The following is a 23154-nucleotide window of genomic DNA, read 5'->3' as shown; positions in this document are numbered from 1 at the left end:
CTCTAAAGAGAACGTACCTTCTTCGGATCAACTCTTCCAACTAATCCGCTTCGGCGGCTCACCGCTTCGCAGAGTCCGTCCAGGCGACAACAGTGATGGCGATGACGCTGACGTCACACGTGGCACGTGTTTCCGTTCTAATTGAGAGAACACGAGGAGAACACTTTGGCGAGTGCCATCGGAGTCTCCGAGGCCAGATTGTTGCGGAGGAGGAGAAACGTTTCGCGATGTCGCGGTCGTCTGTCGCGTTATTCAACTGTCTGCGCGAACTCGCGAGACCCTCGACGAGAGTCCGCTCGCACTCAAGCCTGGCTCGACGATACTAACAGTCGCCGACTCGTGTGATTACCAGCGAGGCTTGGAGAACAAGCTCTCCTGTATGCCTGCCGGTTAACGATACTCCGTGCAGCCGTGCTCCAACCTGCGTCCTTCTCTCTCTTCCCTCACTACTTGCGTCTCCCTTTCTTGCTGCGTGTCTTCTATCTTTCTCTCTCTCTTGTTTTCCCTCCTGCTCACGCACAGTACATGCCTTCCTCCCACTGCCGGCTCTCACGCTCCTCTCACTTCCCCCCTCTCGCCTCTCTTTGTCGCTTCGTCCGTCCGTCACGCACACACTATCTTCGAGGTTGCCTGTCTGCCGACCTTTCCATCTCTTTCTCTTTTCTCTCTCCACGCCCGCATCACTCTCTCTTTCTCTCTCGACTCATCTATTTTCTTTCTTCTCTTCCTTCTGCGCTGTCTTCTTCCTCTGAGGCTCGCGTTGTCTTCTAAGGTCAGGTCTACGAACTGTCCGCGACGCCCGAAGTCGAACAGCCCCGAGATCCAACCTCTCGAGCGTTGAATGGCAACGTACGCGTACATTATATTACTTGCCGTGGTAATTTTATTAGTTAACTTGGCAGAAGCAATCTCGGGAACGCCGCGCGATACCTTATCAATCTCGCTCTATCGTCGACATAAATACCGCGCGCTATGCACGCAGTCGGTTAATTGCCTGTGTCGCAATTAAGGAAGTCGGCTGTTGCTCAGGGAAAAACAATTTTCCTAACTTTCCTCGAATTTTGCTTCGTAATGGCAGAGCTATTTGCCAGCTCCAGAGGTCGAGGACTTAGCAACTGGATTTTAGGCAGCGCAAATAGATATAATAGAGGAGTTGATCTCAAGCGGACTTCACTGAGAAATTTCAATGAAGACTCGGCGTCGCGAGTGTTTCGGAGTCGCAGCCGGCAACTGACCGCCGCCGTTCGAATCTCCGCCGAGGAAAAATCAATTCCGGTGTCGGCGAACGTAATCGTCAAAGTTTCATACCGCGCCGGCTGCGACGGCATTAAACGTCCCATGAAACATGTCGAACGTGCGTTAACCAGCGCATTTCGATCCGTGCCGTGCCGTCTACGTGCGCGGTCTACGTGCTGCGGAATATGCAAACGTCCGCTCATGCATAATCGAGGCGACCCCTCGACGAAAAGCTCGGCTGCCGCTATTTTTACCTTTTCCTGGTCACAAAAGGTCCCGTTTTGACATTTTTCTATTGCAATAGTAATAATACGTACGGTTATTCGGCGCCACAAATTTAACTGCGCATTTTCCCTCCTCGGCTCCATATCGCTCGAACGAGTGTCTGCGTTTCGGTGGAGCCCCGAGTTTTCAAGAGTTTTCTTCCTTGCGTGCTAATGAAACGTAACGAGATTCGCATGGTCGTCAAAAGGTGCTCAAACTGTCGCCATAAGAAACGCGTATCCACGTGCGTGCGTTCGAAAGCGAGAAGGGCGAGTCCTCTCGTGAATACGTTAGAGACGCCCTTTGTCCCTGGAATAAGAAAGTGGCCCTAATTGGGCACGTTAATTATTCCACGCAAGAGAAGAGACGGAACACGCATCGAGAAACTAATTATCTTCGGGATCGTCGGAGGCGAGAAGCAGGCGCTGATCCCGAGGCTAAACCTCTCGAGCGGTCCAGAGAAAAAAAAAGTTCGAGAGACGTAGCAGTCTCACTGAATGGAAATTTAACGATCTCGCGATAAATGTCAAACGCGGAGGTGAATGCGTAACGACGTTAGTGAGGGGAGATGGACACGCGCGCGATCCCGGCGACCATCCCTGGTAATTTGCATCGGTTTTCTTGTCAAGCCTGATTGCCTTACGGCACCGGCGACGTGCCCGTTTTCCGTTTCACGTCCGCTCGCATTAAGCGTCGTGGTCGCGTCGGCGGCGCGGCGGCCCGCTGAAAAACAGCGGTCGTTGCACCGTGAATTTTTTATACGACGCCGCGCGCGCGGACGAGCCCGCACGCGACGCGACGCGTGCGTGCGTGAGCGCATGATGCACCCCGGGATAACGGTCGCGCAGAATATGTGTACGCGCGCGCATGTGCAGAATAATAACGCGGCGCGGAGGAATCGAGCTTCGATTCCGCCGCGACGATCAGCCTCGAATGAAAATCCGGCATCAGTAATGATAGCGGAGTAAATTGCACGATGCAACATAGAGCCCGCGATTGCGTACTCGCGTTGCCGCGATCGCGAGCGCAGTGACGATAATCATGTCCAAATAATGACGTTACCTTCCATCATCGAGCTGCGAAATTTATCGTCGGTGCTGCAATCGACGGCAATTATAAAGGATACCCGCTCGCTGCGTAAATAGACGGCTAACGGCCCGTTATCAGTCAAATTACGAGAAAAATCATTAGATGATGCAGCGTTTCTGCTGCAGCTTATTGAAGCTTGTTAAATCTATGCCGATTACGCAACGTTCTCCTTGCGAATATCTAGGTCGACAATATTTGCAATCACGCTTCTTTATCATTGCAAAATGTAACCTGTATTTTCGCTGCGATATTTTCCAGTAATGAAGATATCGATAAACCATTGTTATTTTTAATTTTAAATTGTAGTTATAAAAGAAATAATGAGATTTAGGTCGAAGTTCTCGCATAGAAATAGAGTTTCATTTGCGATCAAAACACGTCACAAAATGGAAAGAAAGATTCCTATGTTAAGCAGTTTTTATTCTCCGGCTAATTCGATTGACCTTTTTCGACGATCTTCAAAAAGAAATAATCGGGTTTCTAACATTTCGATGAATGAGTCAATAAACGTCAACAAACAATAGATAACGATGGAAATTTATGTAAGATCATGCAAATGCAGTTTCAAGTAACTTCCAAAGGACACGTCAATTCCATATCTTTCTGTCTTACTTAGGTTCTCTATAATTTATCGACAGATACATTTCTCCGAGATTCTCTCGCTCAGAGTTGTCTAAATATTTATTCTCGAAACGTCAAGTCTCTCCGTCGCGTCCGTCGCGTCGGAGTAAATTGCCTCTTGATGAACTCGGAGCAAGCACAATTTGCGTCCCCGCACGTAAAGATGGAGCACGTTCGTCTAAAATCACAAGATCCAAGATCCGTATTTGTTTCGTACATTAGCGTTCCGTATAAATTTCTAATTTCGCTTTTCCCAAATAGAAATTTCAAAAGATAACCAATCTTGCGTCAAACAGCTCTTACAAAGTATATGTGTGCTATTTTCAAGTAAAATGAAACGTGAAAGATAACAACAAGCTAGGAAAGACGTCCTCTCTCTTAGAAAAGGAATAAAATAGGTAAACGCGTTGCATTATATAAGAAGGAACGCTTTTTCAAGTTTTCTCAAGTTTTTCCATCAACCATACGGATTCTCAGAAAAGAGACAAAAAAGATGCCAAAAAAGAGACGTTCGCGGTAATTAATTGGATTTTGAATGTCAATTTACTCCGATAAAAATCGCACGAGATTGCGAGGAGCTATTAGATCCGCACGATCGCGCTTAACTCTAAATGTAGCGTGGCCTAGGACGAGCTCCGAGCGTGACCCCGTCCAGGTACGGGGTCACGTTTGAGCACGCGTGACGGCTCCAGACGAGTACCCCGAAAACGACGTCTGCACGCGGGCACTCTTGATATATAGAGGCACGACGCGCTGCCGCGCGAGATAATTCACCGCGGATAGAGCTCGAGCAAAAAATTTAAGCTCGCATTAAATTAAGAGCGTCGCGACGTCGCGCCAGCTCTACGGAACGACCCTCTCCTCTCTTCCCAACCGAGCGCGGCGAAACACCCCCGCGTGACGAATTAAGCCATTCAATTAGAGAGCCGCGCGAAAATACGCTCTTTCGGGGCGCGCCGCGTGCACCTGATAATGAAGAGGCATATACACGTGTGTCCATGAATAAGTTCGCGCGGACTCCGCCCATGGCGCGGCCGAAGATTTATTTTAAATCGCGGGAACGCGGGGACGAAATTCGACGTGAATTCTATTCGCGGCCTCGGTCGCTTTCCCCCGAAAATACAGGCCGCGATTGAAATGAAAATCTCATTTTCCGGTGATCGCATTTGAGGCAGTAATTACAGACGTACACGCCTGTAATTTTGCATAATTGAATTATTTTTCCACCAATTCCGGATTCGTTCGGCAGGGCCGCTCGTCCTCATTGTCGCCCATTGTTGCGGCTCATGAGATTAAGCGCGCGCACGCGCGATGAATCCGCGCTCGTACAAGAATAATTTAAATCCAACAAACTCCGCGCATTTTCGAGAAAAACCAGAAATGTCCAGAAGTCGGGCGTAATTTTGATTCCGCGCCCGAGCGTGCGTTTTCCGCGCTTGCACGGTGGCTGCGACGCATCAAATTATACTCCGAGTTTTGTTGCGAATTCTGTCGCGAAAACTGTGCAGATCGCCCGAAATGGAGTTAATCTAATTTCGCGCGGACGTAACTTTTATCCAGATGCAACTCCGCGTAACCCGCGCGTAATTTCGCCGTTGTAACATGTACCAACTTCTCGGATCGTTATTTTCCGCAATCTCTCTCTCTCTCCCTCCATGCAGCGCTTGTCGATTCCACCTGCAACCAAGACGTGCGTATCACCACGCCGCGCGTTACACGCGCGAAGTAATGCGAGCGCCGCTCGCTGGCGCGAAAACTGATCGCGGATTCCACGATCGCATGACCGTGCCCCTTACCCTTACCCTTGTTTTGCCTGGCCGATGCGAAGCATCGATATGCCAGGGGAAAAATTATCGATTTTCCCGGAGCAGCGGTGCGCGTGTGTTGGATATGGTGACTCCGCTCCAAAGTCGATACGGAAACGCGGTCACCGTACAAAAAATCGGCTTCGATCGATTCGGTTTCCCCCTTTTCGCCGGAAATATTCTCTTTCGCGAGAAAAATACTCTGTTATTCAGTGCATAAAAAAAAGGGATCGAAACAGAACACAGCGGTCGCGCGGATCTCGCGGAAAGCTCGTGCTTTTACATAGAGCTCCGCGCGTTCATGTAATATGCAATTTCGAATGTGCAGCGCGCTATATTAGCTCGGCATATATTTCGCGCGCACTATAATTGAGCATAACTTATTCATACAGGGGATGTTTACAGGCGCGCGCCCCGACGCGACCCATTCAGTCGGCTTTTCCGCGCGCGTTGGCGAACGGCCGGAAGATGATCGCGGATGAATATGTATCCGAGCTATCGCGCCTGCGCACAGCAACCGGCTCTCCATGCGCGATCGCGCATCATCGGCGCTCATTTCTTTCAGCGTCGCTTTGCCGCGGGCCGATGAGGCGCGCGCGGGACTGCGGGGGTGACATTATCGCAATTAATCAAACGGCGTATCGATCAGCGGCGCGTCGCACCGCTGTGCGTCGCGCGCGCAAATTGCGACGTGCGATCATCATCGCTTCGATCCGCGGCCGCTCGAATCAGTGGTGCCATCCGTCATCGAGCGACAGAAATGCCCTCGCGCGCGCTATTTTCGTTCGCTTCGCTCGCGAAAGGCGCCGGCATTACCCGCACCAGATGCATAAGGTGCATTGCTGAGTGCATTTGAGCGAGGCTAGCTCGCAAGTGCGCTGAGCTCTTGTCGGGAGCAGACGGTGAACTCACGCGTCCTCCCGATGACCGGCTCACCCAGTTTTCCGCTTGGCGCATGCGAGTGCGGAAAGCGTTAATGTGCCGAGAAACGTGCGGGCAGTACGCAGGTGTCTTCGACAGATTCGATTGGCTGGCGCGTTTCGCCCTTTGCAAGTCCAATTACGTAATTCGGCATAATTCAACGTAGCTTCGAGGAAGAAATTGATATCGAATGTTCCTCTCTGCTCTGCAACGTTTTATTTCCATTACGTGTCCGTGAAAATGTAGGCATTCCCGATTAAAATTATTTCAGAGAGAGAAAGAGAGAAGAGGATAGTAATAAAAGATTGAAAGCGTTAAGGAAATATTTATGCAAATTATTACGATTCCCAGTAGTATCGCATGTCGGAAAAGCTATGAATAGAAACCCCAACTGATATACTTACCTCGATGAATGAACTACTAATGAAAAATATAGATTCTCCTTTTTTTATCACAAAGTGCCAGGGAAATCCAAAGAGTCGCGCGAGGATTCGCGATGTTTGCAAATAAAGCTTACGTCATTACATCCAGCGCAAGGCGTATCGTCATGCGCGAGTATTGGCAAGTTGCACGTGGATTTGTACGCGGCGACGTGCCAAATTGCAGCAGTCGCGAGCTCGCCGGAAGTCTCTCCAGGCGCGTACACGCAGGATGGCACGCGTGCCCGGGACTTACTTTCCTCCAGCAGCGATTCCATCGCGAAATCAGGAGTCCAGGCACAGGCTGGAAATTGTCGCTCGCGGGAATTCTCCCCGTCGCAATCGCAAATACTCTCGGCGCCAAGGGACCTCGCGATGCGCGCTGCGACGATCGAAGTGTTCGTCAGCATCCGTCGTGATACCCGTGCTATAACATCGCCGGTAGTTCAGCTGCGTCGAATACGAAATGTCAAGGCGCACCCCATTTCCTGCGGTCGCGCATCAATATTGCAACCCCGAGTCAAAGGTCAAAGTTGCACGCGGGAGTTAAGCCGGCGACTCGGTTATTGGATTCGCCGTCTGGCGTACCCGTGGGACGCCACACACCTGCTCACGCACTCTCAGGAGGACGATTCCTCCAGGGAGAGAGGAATCGACTACGTCACCCGTTCGTTAATGCGCATTTGCATCAAAGGAGTCGAGTGCTGAGAGTTCGCGGTGCACAAAGATGGTGCGCGTTGTCCTTCTACACTCTCTTCACGGCGAGCGATTCGCGAGGATTCACGCGGGATGGCGAACGCGCACCGCGAATCACCCTGACGACGAATGTGGAAGGACGACGCGCGAGCGGGGTGAGTTCTCGTCGAGTTCTTGTTACGAAAATACGCTCGCGCGCGCGATCCTCGTCGATTCCGCGGAAACGACGAAAGGAGAAACCAGGATCGGGACAAGATCGCGCGCGGCACTCGCGCGGCTCGGGATTCCTACGCTCGCGCCGGCCCCGAAGGAAGGATCGCGCGGACTGTTGTACGTGGCGATCCTCATCCTTCCTCGCGGATCCTCCCCGACGCTCCGCTTTTCGCCGTCGCCAAGCAACGGGGTAGGTTACCCGCGTTCCCGTCCCTGTGCCCGAGTACCCGAGTGCTGGCTCACGAACTACACCCCGTGCTCGTCGATATCTGCGAACGCCCCGACGTCGCCTGCCCACACGCTGGAGGTCTGGCGCCATCGATTGCTAGCCAGCCAGCCTCGCCAGCCTGTGGACCACCAGCCAAGGCCGAAGCCGAATATCCCGACGGCGAACGCGATTCCCATCGCGGTCGGGCGACGAGCACCACGATACAATCGATAATTGATGCCGCTCTGTGTGAATCAATAAGCATTCGCCGCGTTTCCGTTGTTCCGCAGCAGGTAGATGCAACCAGCTTGCGTGCGCTCGAGGCTACCCTCACGAGGGCAGCCGTTGAATATTCGAGTCTCTCTAAGCCAGATCACGCGTAAGTCTCCGTCCGCAACCGCAGTGTGACGATCGATGCAGTCAGCGTATCGATGCTGCGCGATTACTGCTCTTCTCGGCTCGTCAGATTAATTGTGAATAATTAAAATTGCTTCGCTTTTTGTGCAGCACTCACCCGCTTCATCCAGTTGCAACGTTCTGCTTGTTCACGCAGAACGTTATCACGTTCAATCTGCCCCATCTCCGTCGGTTGAATTTCTTCGTGCAACGTGTACGATCGCATATATTGACGGAAGTGGCCCAGGAAACCAACCTATGGAGCTACGAAAAAATGTTGCGTGGAACTTCGAAGCGTGAAGGAGCGTTGCTTTCCTTCGTTAGCGAGCACTTTACCTTCAGGAACTCTTTGAGAGAACTACAATTTCCATGCTTGCCAGAGGAGCACTCCGGTCAATGAACAATTACATTTACAGACCGTTACTGTTTCATTCTGCGAGCATTTCGCCAAGCGGCTGTTCAACAAGATGCTTGCGAGATGAAAGAGACGAATACCGGCAGCTTTTTGAAGTCGGGGTCTCATTGTGCGGATCTCGTCGTTGGATAATTAAATTCATCCGCCGGGCTAATTCGCCATGCATGTAAGCTTTAATTAAAATATACATTTTTCAGACTGACAATACGCTTCCTTGTGGAGCGGTAACGTCAGAGTCATTTCCGGAGATGTTTCGCCGAATGGCGAATCATTAATGTCGGTTAAATGCCACGATTAAAAGGATATTAATGAGAATCGGGAATTACGGCCGCGTTTCAAGAGTTTTAAAGCAGAAGGAAGCGGAAAGAAGAGAAGAAGCAGAAGAAGAAGAAGATGCGATTGTTATCATGTTCTCAGCAAAAGTATCTCGGGACATTAACTCGATTCCAGACTCAATTGCGAGCCAGGATCGCCTGGATTCAAACTGAATTGCGCGAGCGCGCGCAAGTACCAGCAACAATCGTCGCACTCGTACATTACATGTAGCGGCGTAGGGTAAATATTACGGCGCGCAATAATTGAGTTATCACATTAACGGCGCGCGTGCACACACACGACGCTCATGCATAAATAAATGCAATAATCTGCAAAGCGGTGCTCCTCGATCCGCTCGGCGAATTAACGCCGCGCTTTTGTCGAACGATATTTTATTTAACGTCCGGCGCGCAGACCGCGCGCATTCACGATTTGGTCGCGCCGCGCCGGGCCTCCTCCTTGCATCATTTATGCAACGGCATTGTTTTAACGCCGATCCGGATCGTTTAAAATGAATAGAGACATCAGCCCGCGCAGAAAACAAAATTATCCCATTGACGTAAACGCATAAATAAAATAATGAAAATTCTCCCGGCGCTCTCTAATAACGCTCAAAATAACCGTCTCGCGTTATTGTCGTAAGCGTCGCCCTGATTATTGTTACAATTGTATTTTCATGTCCGGGGCGACGTATGTGTGTGACATATGCAGCATCGCAAACGCGATCGTACTCACTTAAACAGTTGTCACAGAGAATGAAAGGAAGGAAGAAAAAAAACAAGGACGCTCACTTGAGTCGACAGCTCCTCTCTTCCCGTTATTTCTATTCTTACGTTTTGCACGGCGTAATTGCAGCGCGACTTACAGGACTATCGGCACGTTCGACGCATTCGGGATAAAAAAATATCGGGATATCGAATATCGATAAGCGCACATCCGCCGCGGCCGATATAATTCACGGCGTTATCAGCCGCTATTTGATGAATGGGCGAGCGGAATAACACGCGCGGAAAGTGGGCTCTGTTTGCCGCGCGAAGGAACTGTCACGGCACAGCTCGGGAATCGCGGTCAAACCGAGCGAGAGATAGGGGTGTGAGATAGGGGATGAGACGCACGACACAAGTCGGGACGATTGAATGAAATGAATTTATAATCAACTCCATAAGTCGTACTGTACATCAATTAAATCAGCCTCGTTAAATATAAACCAAGTATGCTTTAATAAATGGAATGATCGACGCGATACACAAGATTGTGTTGTTGTTCTTGCGTTGCCGTCGTTATTATGTAATAATTAGCACATCTTTGTTTCGCTTATTAAGTATATAGACCCTAAGTAGCAACACAGGAGAAGTCCGCGCGAATATTCGATTCAGGTACATCATCTCGCACACTGTAAAATACTTAGGCGGGGCGCAATATTTTCGAACACTTTTACTTATCATTTATTCATACAGAGAGAAAGTGTGTGACGGTGTATAGATGCCTGTAGATGTATGTGTGCCTGTGTGTATGTGTGTAACGCATATAAACGTCGAGCAATTTTATGCATTCGTCGCCTTTAATCGCGTACATGCATGCGTATTTACTCGCGCCGTGTCGTGTACCTGTATTTGCACCTGCTCTCGCGCGTCTGTGCTGTGTGTATATGTCGAGGAATACGCACGTACATTCATGCTACGTTATAGTCTCCTGAGTTATAAAAGTACGAAAAAAAAACTATCTTCCCATACGATGCGACAAAACGTACGCTATATATAAATATATAAATAAATAAATATATATATTTATATATATTTATATTTATATATTCATATATTTATATATGTATATATGTATACACATATATACCTACACATTGCAAACACATTATCCCGCTGGAAGGAAGCAAGTACATGGTCTAATAATAATAAAATATCTCCTGAATATATATATATATATATATATATATAATATATATATATATATGTATGTGTACATATATCGCGCGTATCCAGCCATGTCCCTTCTCCACGTCGTCGCTGCAGTGCTTTCTGCACATTCGTTGATCGTTGGATGAGTCGAGCGTCGAAGATAGCGTCGTCCCGCGGGAGCACCCCCGTGTATACCCATTCTTCGGCCTGTACCCTCTTCCGTGCCCAGTCGCGCCCCTTCGCTATCAAGAGCCGCCAGCCTTTCAGGTCACAACGTGCCTTGACATGGGACCGAAGGAGGTCTTGTGTTCTCTCCGGTTGTTCGTATTGCTGCTGGTGTCGCGGCGATCCGAGGCGATCCCCACAGAGGAAATGTCACCGTCAAAGCGCCTCTCGAACCCTTTCCTTCGCGTCTCCCTCCTCCTTCTGCTTCACCACCTCCGTCTTCTCTCACAAGCACACCGACGTACGCATAAGTGTTCCAAAGCGCGTTTCTCGAACGATGCACGATGCTTTTAACGTATGGCGATTAGAAGAAGCGCAAGCAATTCCGAAACGAGCCTCTTCGACGGCCGTAGGCTCACCGTGGAGGACCCCAGCACTGAAAAATCACCGAACGAAAAACGGTCTGATAATAGTCTGAGAAATCTCCTCGCCACTCCCTAAACTCCCATCTTCTCTCTTTTTTATTTCGCTTTCCCCGTTCCTTATTCCTATACCCAGTCCCTCAATTAATTCGTACGCGAGCGGGGCAATTCAGATCGTCGCCTACCGAACGCACCCCTTACTACGCGCACCCAACGGACGCGGGGGTGAGGTGGGGATGAGAGGGTGCATTTCTCGATGCAAACGCGCCCGTTTCCGGACGTCACCCGACGTCGCTCGTGAACTTTGGAGAAAATAAAGCGATCTATAAGCAAATCCGCGATCCGACGCGGCGTTCTGTCTCCCCGCCCCCCTTCTACCCTCCCGAGTGTTCCCCGGGTTGTCTTGGGTTTTCCGATAAGCCGTGCCGAGAGCATTACGGGTCGTCTCGCGAGATGAATCGGGGGTGCTTTGTCTCCAACGGGGTGGAAGCGAGCCTGTACGGAACAGACGCTTGTTACCTTTCACCCCGACCTGGCCGTCGGGTTTCTTCTGACCCGTCTGGAAGTTCGGCGGTGGCTGCAGGTAGTTGATGCCCACGATGGTCGCGGCCGGCGGCTCATAGTGGTCGACGCGCGGTCGGTCCTCTTCTGCGCTGACTTCCGTGCTCTGCCAGTAGACGTCGTATATCGACGCGCTGCAGCGTATCTTGAGCTTGCCGCTCATGAAGTGTTCGTAGGTGACTGTGAACTGCAGCCCGATCTGCGAGATCTGCCACTCGGACTCATTGGTGTCGAGCGGACTGTACGCGCGGACGTACTCCTTGCGCGGCTGCCCGGGATGAGACAAAGAAATACGAAGAAAGATGTGAATTAGTCAATGAGATTACAGCTTGAGGAAACGCGCGAGCATGCGGCCGCTGCGACAGCTGTGAGGCCAGGAGGTGTGCGTGCAGCATGAAGCAACGATCAGAGGCACAATTGTTATTATAATATATTTTATATTTAAGCATGATGATTATCTTTTCATACGTTTATACATGTTCACAAAGAGAGAGGGGGTGGAAACGGAAGCGGGAGAGAGAGAGAGAGAAGAGCGACACGCTTCAGAATTCGAAAATAAATGATTCCGAAACGGTTGATGTGAAAACTAAAATAATTCCATTTCCAAAGATGACAAATCGATTTAATGGAAGAAACGAGTCGGTGATATGGGGTCATCAGGTGGCGAAACGAGCACTGATATCAGCGCATAACGATGAAAAAGCGTACTCGCGCCACTTCCGCGTGTTTTGTTAACCGTCGGCGTCGCGTAAATTCCCCACAGCGGGCGATTTTATTTCCTCCACGAGGCGAGATAATTTACGTACGCGTTAATGTAAGGTGATTACGAAAGTCGCTTCGATAATTGCACATGATGCTCCGTGAAATTGCTAGAAAAGCCAAACGCGCAGCCGATCCGGGCGTCATCTTTAGCAATTTTATCCTCGGCGTTCCGAGCTTCGAGTAAAATCCGAATTCGCGAAGACACTTTAAATACGTCATCCGATCCCGCGATTGGATCTTAACCGGCGATAGACCAGATATCTATGGAAATACCGCGCTAATCGAGGATCAGAACGTTGAATGATTTCCGCGTCATCGTCTTTCCGCGCTCCAACTTACCAAGGAGGAACGTATCCCCATAAGCTCCCTTGTCTCCGACGTTTGATCAGGGATAATGGATCAAAGCCAGGGGTAAACTAAATAGAGGCATCCGATCTCCTCCATGTCTGCTTCCGTTCCTTTCCGGTCCGCTGTCTCTCGTCTATCTCTCACCCTCTTGGCCTCTCTATCTCTCGTTCTCGTCTAAACGCGCGCGCATTACTGTCATTAGCAGTTAGAGCATACCTGTCCATCGTTGATGTACCAAGTGAGATTCGCGGCGGGCTTACTCCGGCCGGATGTGCAGTTCAAACGCAGCGGATCCCCGATGCGGTATTTCCTCTTTAGCCCCTGTATCGACGGCATCTGGGATGGCAGTTCTGCGAAAGGTAAGAGGAGATCTCAAGTTATATAAGCTGTTCCAAACATCGAGCAAGTCGCCTTCCACGCGTGTTCTCGATTCTTCGAGGATTCTTCCGAAATATACACCTATCCCCCAAGGCAAAAATGTCGATCGAGAAGAGGACTTACATTCGCTTTTTTACATTAGATCCGTGACTATTCTCAGGCGACAAATTCTTAAATCATGGACTCCAAGTTGAGGTTTACTTAAATTTATCCAGGTTTATTCAAGCGAGACGACGCTGTGCTCGAGATTCAGTCGATCACGAGAAGCACCCGCGTTGCTTCGGTCGTTCATAATAAATCTCGACGATTTTTACACGAGGACGGATTCCACGGTTCAAACGTACGCGTATGGAAGGCGGCTCGCCGAGTTTGAGGCATCCTGTACATATATACGAGCTGAACCACCATAGAGCTCGCGTGCGGTCGAATCGCCGTCGCTTTGGCCGAGCTTGACCGGACCTATCGTCGTTCTCTAGAGTCTGACGCGGCCGAAACTTTCGGTGGCGGCGACGGTTGGTCGATATACTCGAGGGGGCGAACGCTCCCTCTCATCGCCCGTGCGAAAAACTACCCCTGCGACGACGGAGACGAAACGACTCGCTCGGCTTCGAGCCGCTGTGCTATCGGCACGCGTCATGAAATCGCGTCACGCGTGCACACGCAAGGAACACACGTCGTTACAAGCACCTGTAACGTGTCACCGGCAGCCCCCGCACGCGAGATATTACTCCCTTACTTTTTTCTTTTTTACGGAGGGCATAAATCGCGCGCCTCGTCACGCGTTTACGACAAGAGCAAGGAAAGTAAAAAAAAAGAAGAGGAGGAAGAACGCTAGCGATGCGAGAATCGAATGGTCCTTTCGGTAGATTCGCGTAGCGAGCGCGCGCTGACATATCGCTTGTCTTGTCGCGGCGAAGGGGAGCCAAGCTGCAAGTTACAAAGCGCTCGCAGACGTCAGACGTGAGCAATTAAAAAAGATATTTAATTCTCCTCGAGGGAAGAGAGCTCGCGTGTACATATCATCAGCATAAATTGCGGTGCAGTCAAAGAAGCTGGTTCCGCGCGCGCGAATTTATCGGACGTCGCGTTTTTTAACGAGAGAACCTCCAAATTAGGGATATGCAATTTGCGTTGCAAAAGTTTTCCCCGGCTCCTGCGAGTCTCCAAAGACAACTGCGTTCGGAAGAAAGACGCCCCCTTCCTCGCGCGCGGAATAATCATCGCCCCGGCGTTGTTCCTGTATTATCGTGAACCGTAAAAATGTTATCGACGCCGAGAAATGCGATTTAAATAGTGCGCTTATTAGTATTTCCCTTATTAGAACCTAGTGATATTACGACATGGGGGCGGGCGTCGTAAAGCGGGCGCGCGCGCGTTATGTCGACTCCGTCGAGTAATGACTCTCCAACGTGTTTTTACGCGACCAAGGGGGTTATTAATGTACGTGGCATCGAGAGCAAGGCCCGAGGACAAAGGAGAGCACGGGGCACACTTACCGACGACGTCCATCGCCGCGGAAACTATCGCCGTGTGGAAGGAAGGCGCGTCGGCTGACACCTCGCAGCTGTACACGCCCGCCGCCTCCAATTCCAACTTCGTCAGCACGACCTGCGTCGCGTTGCTCTCGGTTTTCTGCGACACAACGGTAATTCATTACGATCGCACGTCTCGGCACGAGGCACTATCGTCGTCGTCTTCTTCTTCTTCTTCTTCGTCCTCATTATCGTTGTCTCCCTCGCAGACGAGGGAGTTCTCGCGCGAGACAGAAATCCGTCTCGGATTCGTGTGAACCCTTTCGCTGCGAAAGGCGCACGTGTGCGTTCTCCACAGTGGCCAACATTTATGGAAAGCGTACATGTACGCCTTCTAAAAGTGGATGCCCATTTGTGAAAAATGTATATAGGGGAGAGTATAAACTATAAAAATGTATGTAGGGGGAGTATAAAATATAGTATAAGATATAAAGTAGAAAATATCTTATGTACATGATTTCGGCAACTCTCTCCAATATACACGCCCACATGCAATGTACAAAGATTATTACATTATCCGTTTTGTAGCGTTGAACAGTATCTAATTTTGTCGCGTACACAGCGAGCAATTCTCTTCTCAAGGACACTGCAGCGAAAGGGTTAAAGATCGACTTCTACGAATTATACGACGACATCACTTATTGCTGAAACTCTTCGGAATAACAGAAACTGATAAATGTTACAAATTAGGGGACGATCTCATTAATCATTAATTTAATTGCTCACAACTTAGTAATAAATGATGATAGAAAGCAACGAACTTCTAGAATCATATATTTGGTAAAGATTAGCGGCGATCTCACTATATTTAATTGTTTGTAACTTTGTAATAAACAACGCGCGACGGCTAAAACTTTTTGCAAGTCAGAACCATGTCTCCGATAATATATGTCAAGATCGTTGAAATTGATGAAATCGCCCCTAGCTTTAACATTTACCTGGAAACCTCCCGTCTCTCGCTTCCACCTGTCGCGTTAAATACTAGCGTCGCACTCGATATTCGAGTTTGTTCCCTCTCCTTTTTTCTGCTTCCGCTTCTTTTTTTCTACATCGACCGTCAATTGTACGACTCGTTATTACGGATGTTGAAGGTGAATAATGAATGTCGCGACGAGGTGTCCGAGCTTTTCGAATTGCGCTTCGGGCGGAAAGCGCCCGCGGCTTGCAGCGCTTGTACCACAGAAATGACACGACGCGCAAGAGAGGAGTCAATGTTAAAATAAAAAAAGAGGAGGATGAAAAAGCAACAAAAAAAAATCGGCATGCACGAGCACGATAATGAAAACGATCTGCTCGCGGGCCATGATGGGGTCGGTCCCTCTCCCCAACGTCCCTCTCACTATAGACGTTCGTTAAACGAGCGTCATTAGACTGTAATCGCGGCTGTCGCGTCCGAAACGCGGGATTCTAAATTGGACTCTCTGCTGAACCGCGTACTATACATGTGGCGCGCGTAAAATTATATTTAACGGCGCTTTAAGCAACTAGGTTGAAGCGTATGAAATGATACCGCTCGTCCGAGCCGAGAGTAAAGTGGAATCGAGCGCAACATGTCTCGTATTTATGAGGATGAAACGAATTTGTTCAGAATGCAAAAAATACTCAGAGTGCAGTTCGATGTGCAATAGCATTATGCTATCGAGCATCGTAAATAATTAAAATGCGCACCGGAAATATATTTTCGAGAGTCGTCGCCGAGGTGTCGATTGCATAGATTGACTGCAAGAATGTAATAAAAAAAAGGGAAACGTGACTGGTTAAAGGGTCGCAGTTGGAGCTGGAGGTACAATTTTATGGAGAGGGAGAGACCGAGATTTCGGGACGGGAGAAAGAAAGAGCAAGCGAGCTCGTGACACCATGACGAGAGAATGCGCATCGACGAGGGCCATCAGTTACCCCTCTCGCCGGGGGAGACAGCTCGCGAATTCAAAAACTTCGATCAGCCGATATGTAAAGCGCCCCGCTATACAGCGAGCAGGAACTGCTCGTACGTTCCGGCGTTATCGCGTTCCATTCGCAACTTCTCGACCGCAATAAATCCTCTCGCTCCCTCCCCGTCACCCTTCCTTTTTCCCTCACTCACCTCTCCCGACACAGCTTTTTTTCTTGTCCTTACCGCTGAGGCACATCCCGAGATTTCACGAGGGCCCACGGGACCGCGAAGGTCGTGTATAAGCTCCGTCGTCCATCAGTCAAGGGAGAGGAAGGGAGGGAGGCAAATGACGGCGAAACATCAGGGGTTGGGCTTAACTCACCTTCACCGTCAGGTTCTCGATGGGGAAAATCTTGGCGGCCGGGTTGTCGTTCGGGGTGTAGCGATAAAACTCTCGACCCGCTTTGTACCATTTGACGGCGTACAGCTGGTCCCCCTCGGTGTCATACCAGCAGCTCAACGTCGCCGAGTCGCCCTTCTTCACGGCCGTCGGTATGTGAATGCGCACCTCCCGCAGACCCGTGCAAATTCCTGCGAAACAGACGTGACCAGGTGTGTTAATAACATTTCATCAGTCTCGCCAATAATCGGGGGGGACAGAGGGAAGAGGGAATGGTCGATTCGACGGGGGTTGTTAAAACAATGGCCGGCATCGTGCACCTATCGGGGTGGATAATCTTGACGGCGTTATTAGGGCACGCGCGCGCCGGACGCGAGGACCCGCGTAAAGGATCAGAATCCCGGGCCCGCATTCATCGCGACGTTCCCCTGGGGGTGGAAGGAGGAAATGAAAGTCGAAGGTAGGTTTTTGCCGTGTCACGTCGTGAGAGGCGGCTGAATACATATCGCCCGCGATGCATACCTCATCGATTACGCCCGCGGACAGCGTCTCTCGAATGGGAGAAGTGACGGGGGTTTTATATCCGAGAGGGCACGGTGAATGCGACCGAGGGTGTCGCGCGATATTCCTTACTTATCGATCTTCGAGTTTGAGCGACACTGCGCGTCTTTGATTCGATATTCCACCGCGAATTCTGCTACGTAGATACTCAGCATGCCGCCATTCGATTGGCCACCAGCGCGATGATGCACGAAAGTAATAGTTTATCCAACAAAGTCGCTCGACCTTTGTGCGATAATCCCTCCCTTTCACCCCCGATCGGTTCCCTCGACTACTCGCAACGCGCCGTTCAACCGAGAAACAAAATCGCAACGCTAATGGAAAAAGGGGTACATTACGCTAATTAAAGTTTACGTTTCTTCCGTCCTCCGCGAGCAACGGTAAGGAGGATCCTCGTTTTTTAATTAGATCAAACGATGCCGCGTGTCTCTGATGAGTGCTAGCGAGATACGCCGCGACGACTGGATGGTTATCGGACGGAACGACGTCGTCATTACGAAGCAACGGTCCCCGTAATGAAAAAGCAAGTGCGATACACGTAATACGACGCGTTCGCGTGAGACGCGATTTCTTGTTAATAAACGACAGCGCGCAACGCTGTTCTCTCTTTCTCTCTCTCTCTCTCCCTTTCCTCTCATCCGCGGATCCGAAATTATTCGGCGAACCTCGCGCCGGCCGCTGGAATCCTCTCTATCGATCGCGAATAGAATCCTTCCCGTGTTGCCCCGTTTCACCCCCTCCTCTCACCCCCGGTCTCCCTCCGTGCCCCACCTCCTGCCTCGGTACGTTCACCGCATCCTCCGGTTCCGCGGTGCCAACCAAATTTTCTCATTCACGAGAAATGGGGATCGATCTCGCGCGAGAAACAGAACTTTACGCGCGCGTCTATATGCGCGAGCGTGAACGTTCATTCCGTGCGACATCTCCGCATACCGATATATTCGACGATCGTTCACCCGTCTCCGACGACGGCGAGCGTTTCCGTTTCCTCGGCTATTTACGTCGCGGGTGGTTTTGCATAAAGGATTGCGCGATAGATCCGTCAGGCCGTCTCGTATTTCGGTCGTTGTACGCGAATTCCATTACCAGCGATTTCCTGACTCCGATTTTTTCCCCGTCCCGTATCGATTTCCATACCGATTCTCCACCTGGTAATGGCGGGCTGCATAACATAATACGTTGCAGTCTAACACGTTGCGAACATGTAATCAACCGAGGTCGTGGCCGAGCCCTCATCGGCGATTTCGTTTACGCAAAATAGGATCCGCGCGATGCCGGAAATTGCACCTCGCAGATCTCGCAATTCGCGCGGCGCGGCGGGGCGAATAACGGCTCCTACGCGTGGCCGATTCTCTCCTTCGCCGAAGTTCGCCGCACGCGCCGCCACTGTCAGAGTCTTAACGTTTCTTTCCTCGGAATCGATATAATCCGACGCCACAGTCTCGCGGAACTGGATGAAAGTTTCGAGCGGGTTGTAGGGAAATATTGCCCCAGCGCATTAAAGGGCGTGACGAACCCGGCGTAATGTCTCCCCTCCCTGTCCACCCCGGCGTTTAGTGGCACTTTGCGGGGCTTACGGGTATTTAGTTACAAAACCACGAGGGCACTCTCTCGTGGTCGGTCGTTAGTCGTTAATAAAAAGTGGATTTGCGACGGACAAAGCGACTACGGAAAGAATACGAGGAGATGGGGGTGGAGTAAAGGCAAGACATGGGATTGTAGTGTACATGGCCCACCCTACTCGAGAACCGGAGACTCCAGACTATCGCCGTCGTCGGCTGAAGGTGACAAACGTGCCGTCGCGCGAAAGAAACAGATAAGCACGCGCGACGTAATGCATCCCTTCGAGCACGTAGCGCGCCCTCACCCCTCCCTACCCTGCTCGGGGCGCGGGGATCGCTCGCTGACGGTTTAACGAGCCGAATTTTTCGCGCCGTGCTGCCAAGAATAACGTTAAACGTCGCGTTATGCTCTCTCGCAAGAAAAAAATGGCGGAAAAAAGGAGGGAAGTGGGGGTGCAAACAGCAATTCGGTGTAATACATAATTTCCATTCGCCCCCGTCGCTTGGCATACCCCAAGCGCCCGAATGGATAATATCAGTGCGTTCGACGGACTCGAGAAGGGCTCGAGGGCCTCGAGGGGCAGCGGAGTGTACTCGATTCTCGGGGTACTCGGCGCCGATACGAGAGAACGGCTCCGGCGTAATTCGCTTACACTAATGGCGATACGCTCGGTTTAACGGACAGCTCCTGCGCGATGAATACGATTTCATCCGATCGGACAATCGCACGAGCGGAACCGCGGACCGGATATGACGTTCGGTGGAGCGATCGGCTTAATTAGCTACGTGCCGAAGTGCCGAATAGAACGAGGAAGAGAGAGATACAGAGATACCCGTATCACCGGTGCGCTTCGTCGCTTCGCACCCCCTAGCGCCCCGGGGACGCTACACGGGGAGGGCTTATCTTTTGCCGGCGAAGGCTCGCACGATCGGACAAAATCGCGAATGAGCACCGGCATACGTCGTTCCGATTTGATTCGGGACTTTGTTAAAATGGACGCGTTATCTGAATATTGTACCATTCCTGGCACGACTGATAAGCGAAAATAACAGAAAAATGGCCTCGTGCTGTTATCTGCCTCATTACGAATGATCCGCGCAGATAGCGGCAAAGTTCCGTCATTTTCTCGGGAGCACGTAGGTCGAGCACGAGGTCGCGCAACTCCGCTCTACATGTACGCTACATTTCCGCGCGAGCACCGTGCGTGTCGCATTAACGCTAATGCGAACGCAATGTTTGGCTTAATATCGGGTTTCGGAGCCGCGCGACAATCAATTTGAAGCACGGCGCGAAATTGCTCTCGGCGCAATATCTGTTTTAACGTCAGGCACTCGGTTTTTATGACGCGAAATGTGTTTTGCGCCTCATTTATCAATCGCCATTACATCCCGCACAAACACCGAGACTCGGCATTTTAAAGCATCGCTTTAGCTTCAATCACGATTTCGCCGACGTCACACGACGTCGAACAACTTGCGTGGCCCCGCGTCGTTCGTTCTCCTCGTAAACGAGAAAATTTCTAAAATTATCGAAATTATTCCCGCGCCTGTTTCCCACATTCGATTCCGAGTTTCGCGGCGTTCGCGACTCGCAATTAATTACACTTGCGTGCAAGATGCACGTTTCTTATCAGCATCAGCGTAACATTCGTGATAACCTTTTATACACTTGATGACTTGTTGACTCATTGATAATATTCACGACATCGAACGAAGCGACGAGGATGCTCCCTTGACGCGTCGGCATATTGTAATGCAAATTACACCTCGCGTTTACATATCGCTTACGCGTATCACTCGCGTATTAAGGACCTCCGCGCCGAGCGAATCTGGAATCTCGAAGAAGTCGTTGCGAAACGTCGCTTCTTTCACGCTCGAAGGAAGCGTGCGAGCTGCACTCGCGAAGACGAAAGAGTCATTGCGATGAAAATCGGATTTGCGCGAGGTTTCAGGATAATCGACGATCTGATAACTCGGCAACGATCAGGTCCTGCAGGCAGGCAAGAAGGAAGGAAGGAAGGAAGGATGAGCGATCGAGGACGACGAGACCGAACTATCGTCGGCGAGAATTGACCCCCGGGGACAGGGGGGGACCTGAGGAAGCCCTCCGCCGCGTGATCGTAAACTCATGCACGTCGCAGCGTCATTAATGCGATTACATGGGGACGCCGCGATGGGTAGATTCGTTAGATTTGTTAATGCCCCATTATGTGGGGAACAACGTGGCAGCATAGAGGGGAGAGGGGAAGGATGAGAGGATTTTTACGACGGAAACGGGCGACGAGCCGCCGTCAGCGGGTCCGTCCGACATTCCTCGTGACCCAACGCTCGCGGACAAAAAGGATCCTTTTCTCCGAGCTGACGTTTGTCTCGCCCGTTTCCGTACGCTGACGGTTTTCACGGTTCGTTCTTCCGTACGAAACAACGCCCTTCGTACGTCGGGACGAGATCCATTTCGCGGAGCCGGAAAATCCCGACAATCCGACAGATGCCCGATGTCGCCCCGGCGACGTATACGCTCGCGACGTACTCGCGAGGCCGTCGCATATAGCGTAATCACGTATGCATGCACTTTATGCTAATTCTGTAATAGGGAAAGTTTCTGATATCGCGAAAAAGCTTCCGGTCGCCGGCGCGCTCGGATACACATTTCACGAGGGAGCTGAGTTAACGGCGCGCGGTCACCCTCCCCGGACTTGAAATTTTTATGGTTCGGCAACATGCGCAGCGTCCGCGATGCAATATGCAGCGATTTAATCTCGCTTAATATCGGCGATTCAATATAATTCGCTTTAGCATATTGATTATGAATATTCATCGGGCGCAACGCGATCCACCTGAAACCGAAAGAAGAGTCGGCAGATTCGAGCGCGGGCCAAGTTCACGTAATCGGTCATTGCAAGCGGAATTTCCAACGAACGCGCGCTGATGCCAATCAGATGACACATCAAGAAGTTCATCCTTGCGGACGGAACAAGCGCGACTTGGAGCATTTTCGTGCTTCGAGACGATCAACGGCTCGATCCACGCCGAGAACGGTCCATCTCGTGTTCTCATGTCGATTCGAGAGTAGAACAGTAGTCTAACAGCGCGGCCTATCCGCTTTGGCTCGATAGCCATCGGGCGCAGCGGCCGCCGACGGGAACGATGGATCGCGAGGATGGATCTATACCGGATACCGTCTATCGGGGCAATGAACGTGTAAAGCAGCGAGCGGTGGCGGGTGGATAGCGGGAAGACACGCGATTCGGGGCACGACGGCGTCCGCGGGGGGAATGCAACCCCCGGGAATTGCCGTGCGTGCCACCGTGTTACAACGACACGGGCACCCTCCGTCACGGCCGATGTGGGGGCGAGCGAGAGATTCCGCGTGCCGACGACGTGCCGACGCGCGCGTCATGCAACGACGTCGGTAAACGGGGCAAAGCAGTGGATAAAGGGGTGGAGGACTCCGCGGAGGAGGCAGGGTCGTGCCAAACACGCAGCAAACTCACCCACGACGTGAATCCACAGTAGAATTTTCAGTTCCATGAGTGCTGCTCCTGTCGCTCGTCGCCGACGCGTCACAGTGGGGTTGTTGTCGTCGTCTGCGTCGTTTCGCGCTCGTCGTTCGTCGTCGTCGCGTCGGACGCGTCTCTTCGCATGTCGGAGAGGCACCTCTCCGTCGCTCTCTTTCCCTCTCGCTCCTTCTCTCCCTTTTGCTCCTCTGTGGCAGTTGTTCTTTAACGACGGCAGCAGCAGCCAGCACGGGACGCGTGTAACGCAGCGAAGAAGGAGAATAAGGATGGCGACGATGGCAACATTCCCCTTACATAATACATCAGCGATCGGGGTCGTCGACTGAGCGGACGCTGCCCGTGTGCGAGCGCGGATCCGTACGAAATGAGGACTATCCGCGCGAATATCCGGAGGGGTGTGCGCGATCCGCCGAGCCCGGCTTCTCTCTGATGGTGCACGGCTGGCTCCGCCGCCGCCGCCACCGCCACCGCCGCTGGAACCCCCCGTTGCGTTTCCGCGCAGAATCAATTTCCTCGCGAAACGACGTCGGCGCCGGCGACGGAACGCCGTCGTCAGTGCGC

At 51.2% G+C, this 23154-nt stretch overlaps 3 protein-coding genes across 6 annotated transcripts in view; 1 reads left to right on the top strand and 2 right to left on the bottom strand.

Annotated features, from left to right (window-relative positions):
- The window catches only part of LOC105277756 (choline transporter-like protein 1), a 27799-nt gene extending 20586 nt beyond the window's left edge, over nt 1–7213 (bottom strand). For 3 of the 4 annotated variants that reach the window (XM_026974319.1, XM_026974318.1, XM_026974320.1), the window contains exon 1: nt 6612–7213. In XM_026974319.1, the coding sequence (XP_026830120.1) occupies nt 6612–6765 (154 nt within the window). In that variant the 5' untranslated portion in view covers nt 6766–7213. Of the gene's footprint in view, nt 1–17; nt 443–6611 lie in introns of those variants that run through there. The other variant, XM_026974321.1, reaches the window with a different exon arrangement.
- LOC105277769 lies at nt 7083–9841 on the top strand. Its single transcript, XM_011336381.3, has 3 exons — nt 7083–7116; nt 7212–7851; nt 7980–9841. Exons 1-3 carry the CDS (start codon nt 7083–7085, stop codon nt 8266–8268), a joined length of 963 nt encoding a protein of 320 aa, XP_011334683.1. The 3' UTR covers nt 8269–9841.
- On the bottom strand, nt 9733–23154 carry LOC105277757. Its single transcript, XM_026974324.1, has 6 exons — nt 22570–23154; nt 16935–17143; nt 14644–14779; nt 12986–13119; nt 11618–11927; nt 9733–11112 (listed from the first exon to the last, which is right to left on the bottom strand). Exons 1-6 carry the CDS (start codon nt 22604–22606, stop codon nt 11027–11029), a joined length of 912 nt encoding a protein of 303 aa, XP_026830125.1. The 5' UTR covers nt 22607–23154; the 3' UTR covers nt 9733–11026.

Source organism: Ooceraea biroi, chromosome 12 (assembly GCF_003672135.1).
Source record: "Ooceraea biroi isolate clonal line C1 chromosome 12, Obir_v5.4, whole genome shotgun sequence".
In the NCBI taxonomy this organism is placed as follows: Eukaryota; Metazoa; Arthropoda; class Insecta; order Hymenoptera; family Formicidae; genus Ooceraea; species Ooceraea biroi.
Note: the sequence above shows the minus strand (reverse complement) of the source record. Positions and strands in the feature narration are given on the sequence as shown.

Bases quoted from the DNA above. Each gene is read 5' to 3' on its own strand.
- LOC105277757 (XM_026974324.1), bottom strand. From the start codon at position 22,606: ATGGAACTGAAAATTCTACTGTGGATTCACGTCGTGG. The intron at 17,144-22,569 runs GTGAGTTTGCTG...TCTGTTTCGCAG, and splicing joins ACTGTGGATTCACGTCGTGG to GAATTTGCACGGGTCTGCGG. The intron at 14,780-16,934 runs GTGAGTTAAGCC...GTTGTGTCGCAG, and splicing joins TCGAGAACCTGACGGTGAAG to AAAACCGAGAGCAACGCGAC.
- LOC105277769 (XM_011336381.3), top strand. From the start codon at position 7,083: ATGGTGCGCGTTGTCCTTCTACACTCTCTTCACG. The intron at 7,117-7,211 runs GCGAGCGATTCG...GAGCGGGGTGAG, and splicing joins CCTTCTACACTCTCTTCACG to TTCTCGTCGAGTTCTTGTTA. The intron at 7,852-7,979 runs GTAAGTCTCCGT...CTTTTTGTGCAG, and splicing joins CTCTCTAAGCCAGATCACGC to CACTCACCCGCTTCATCCAG.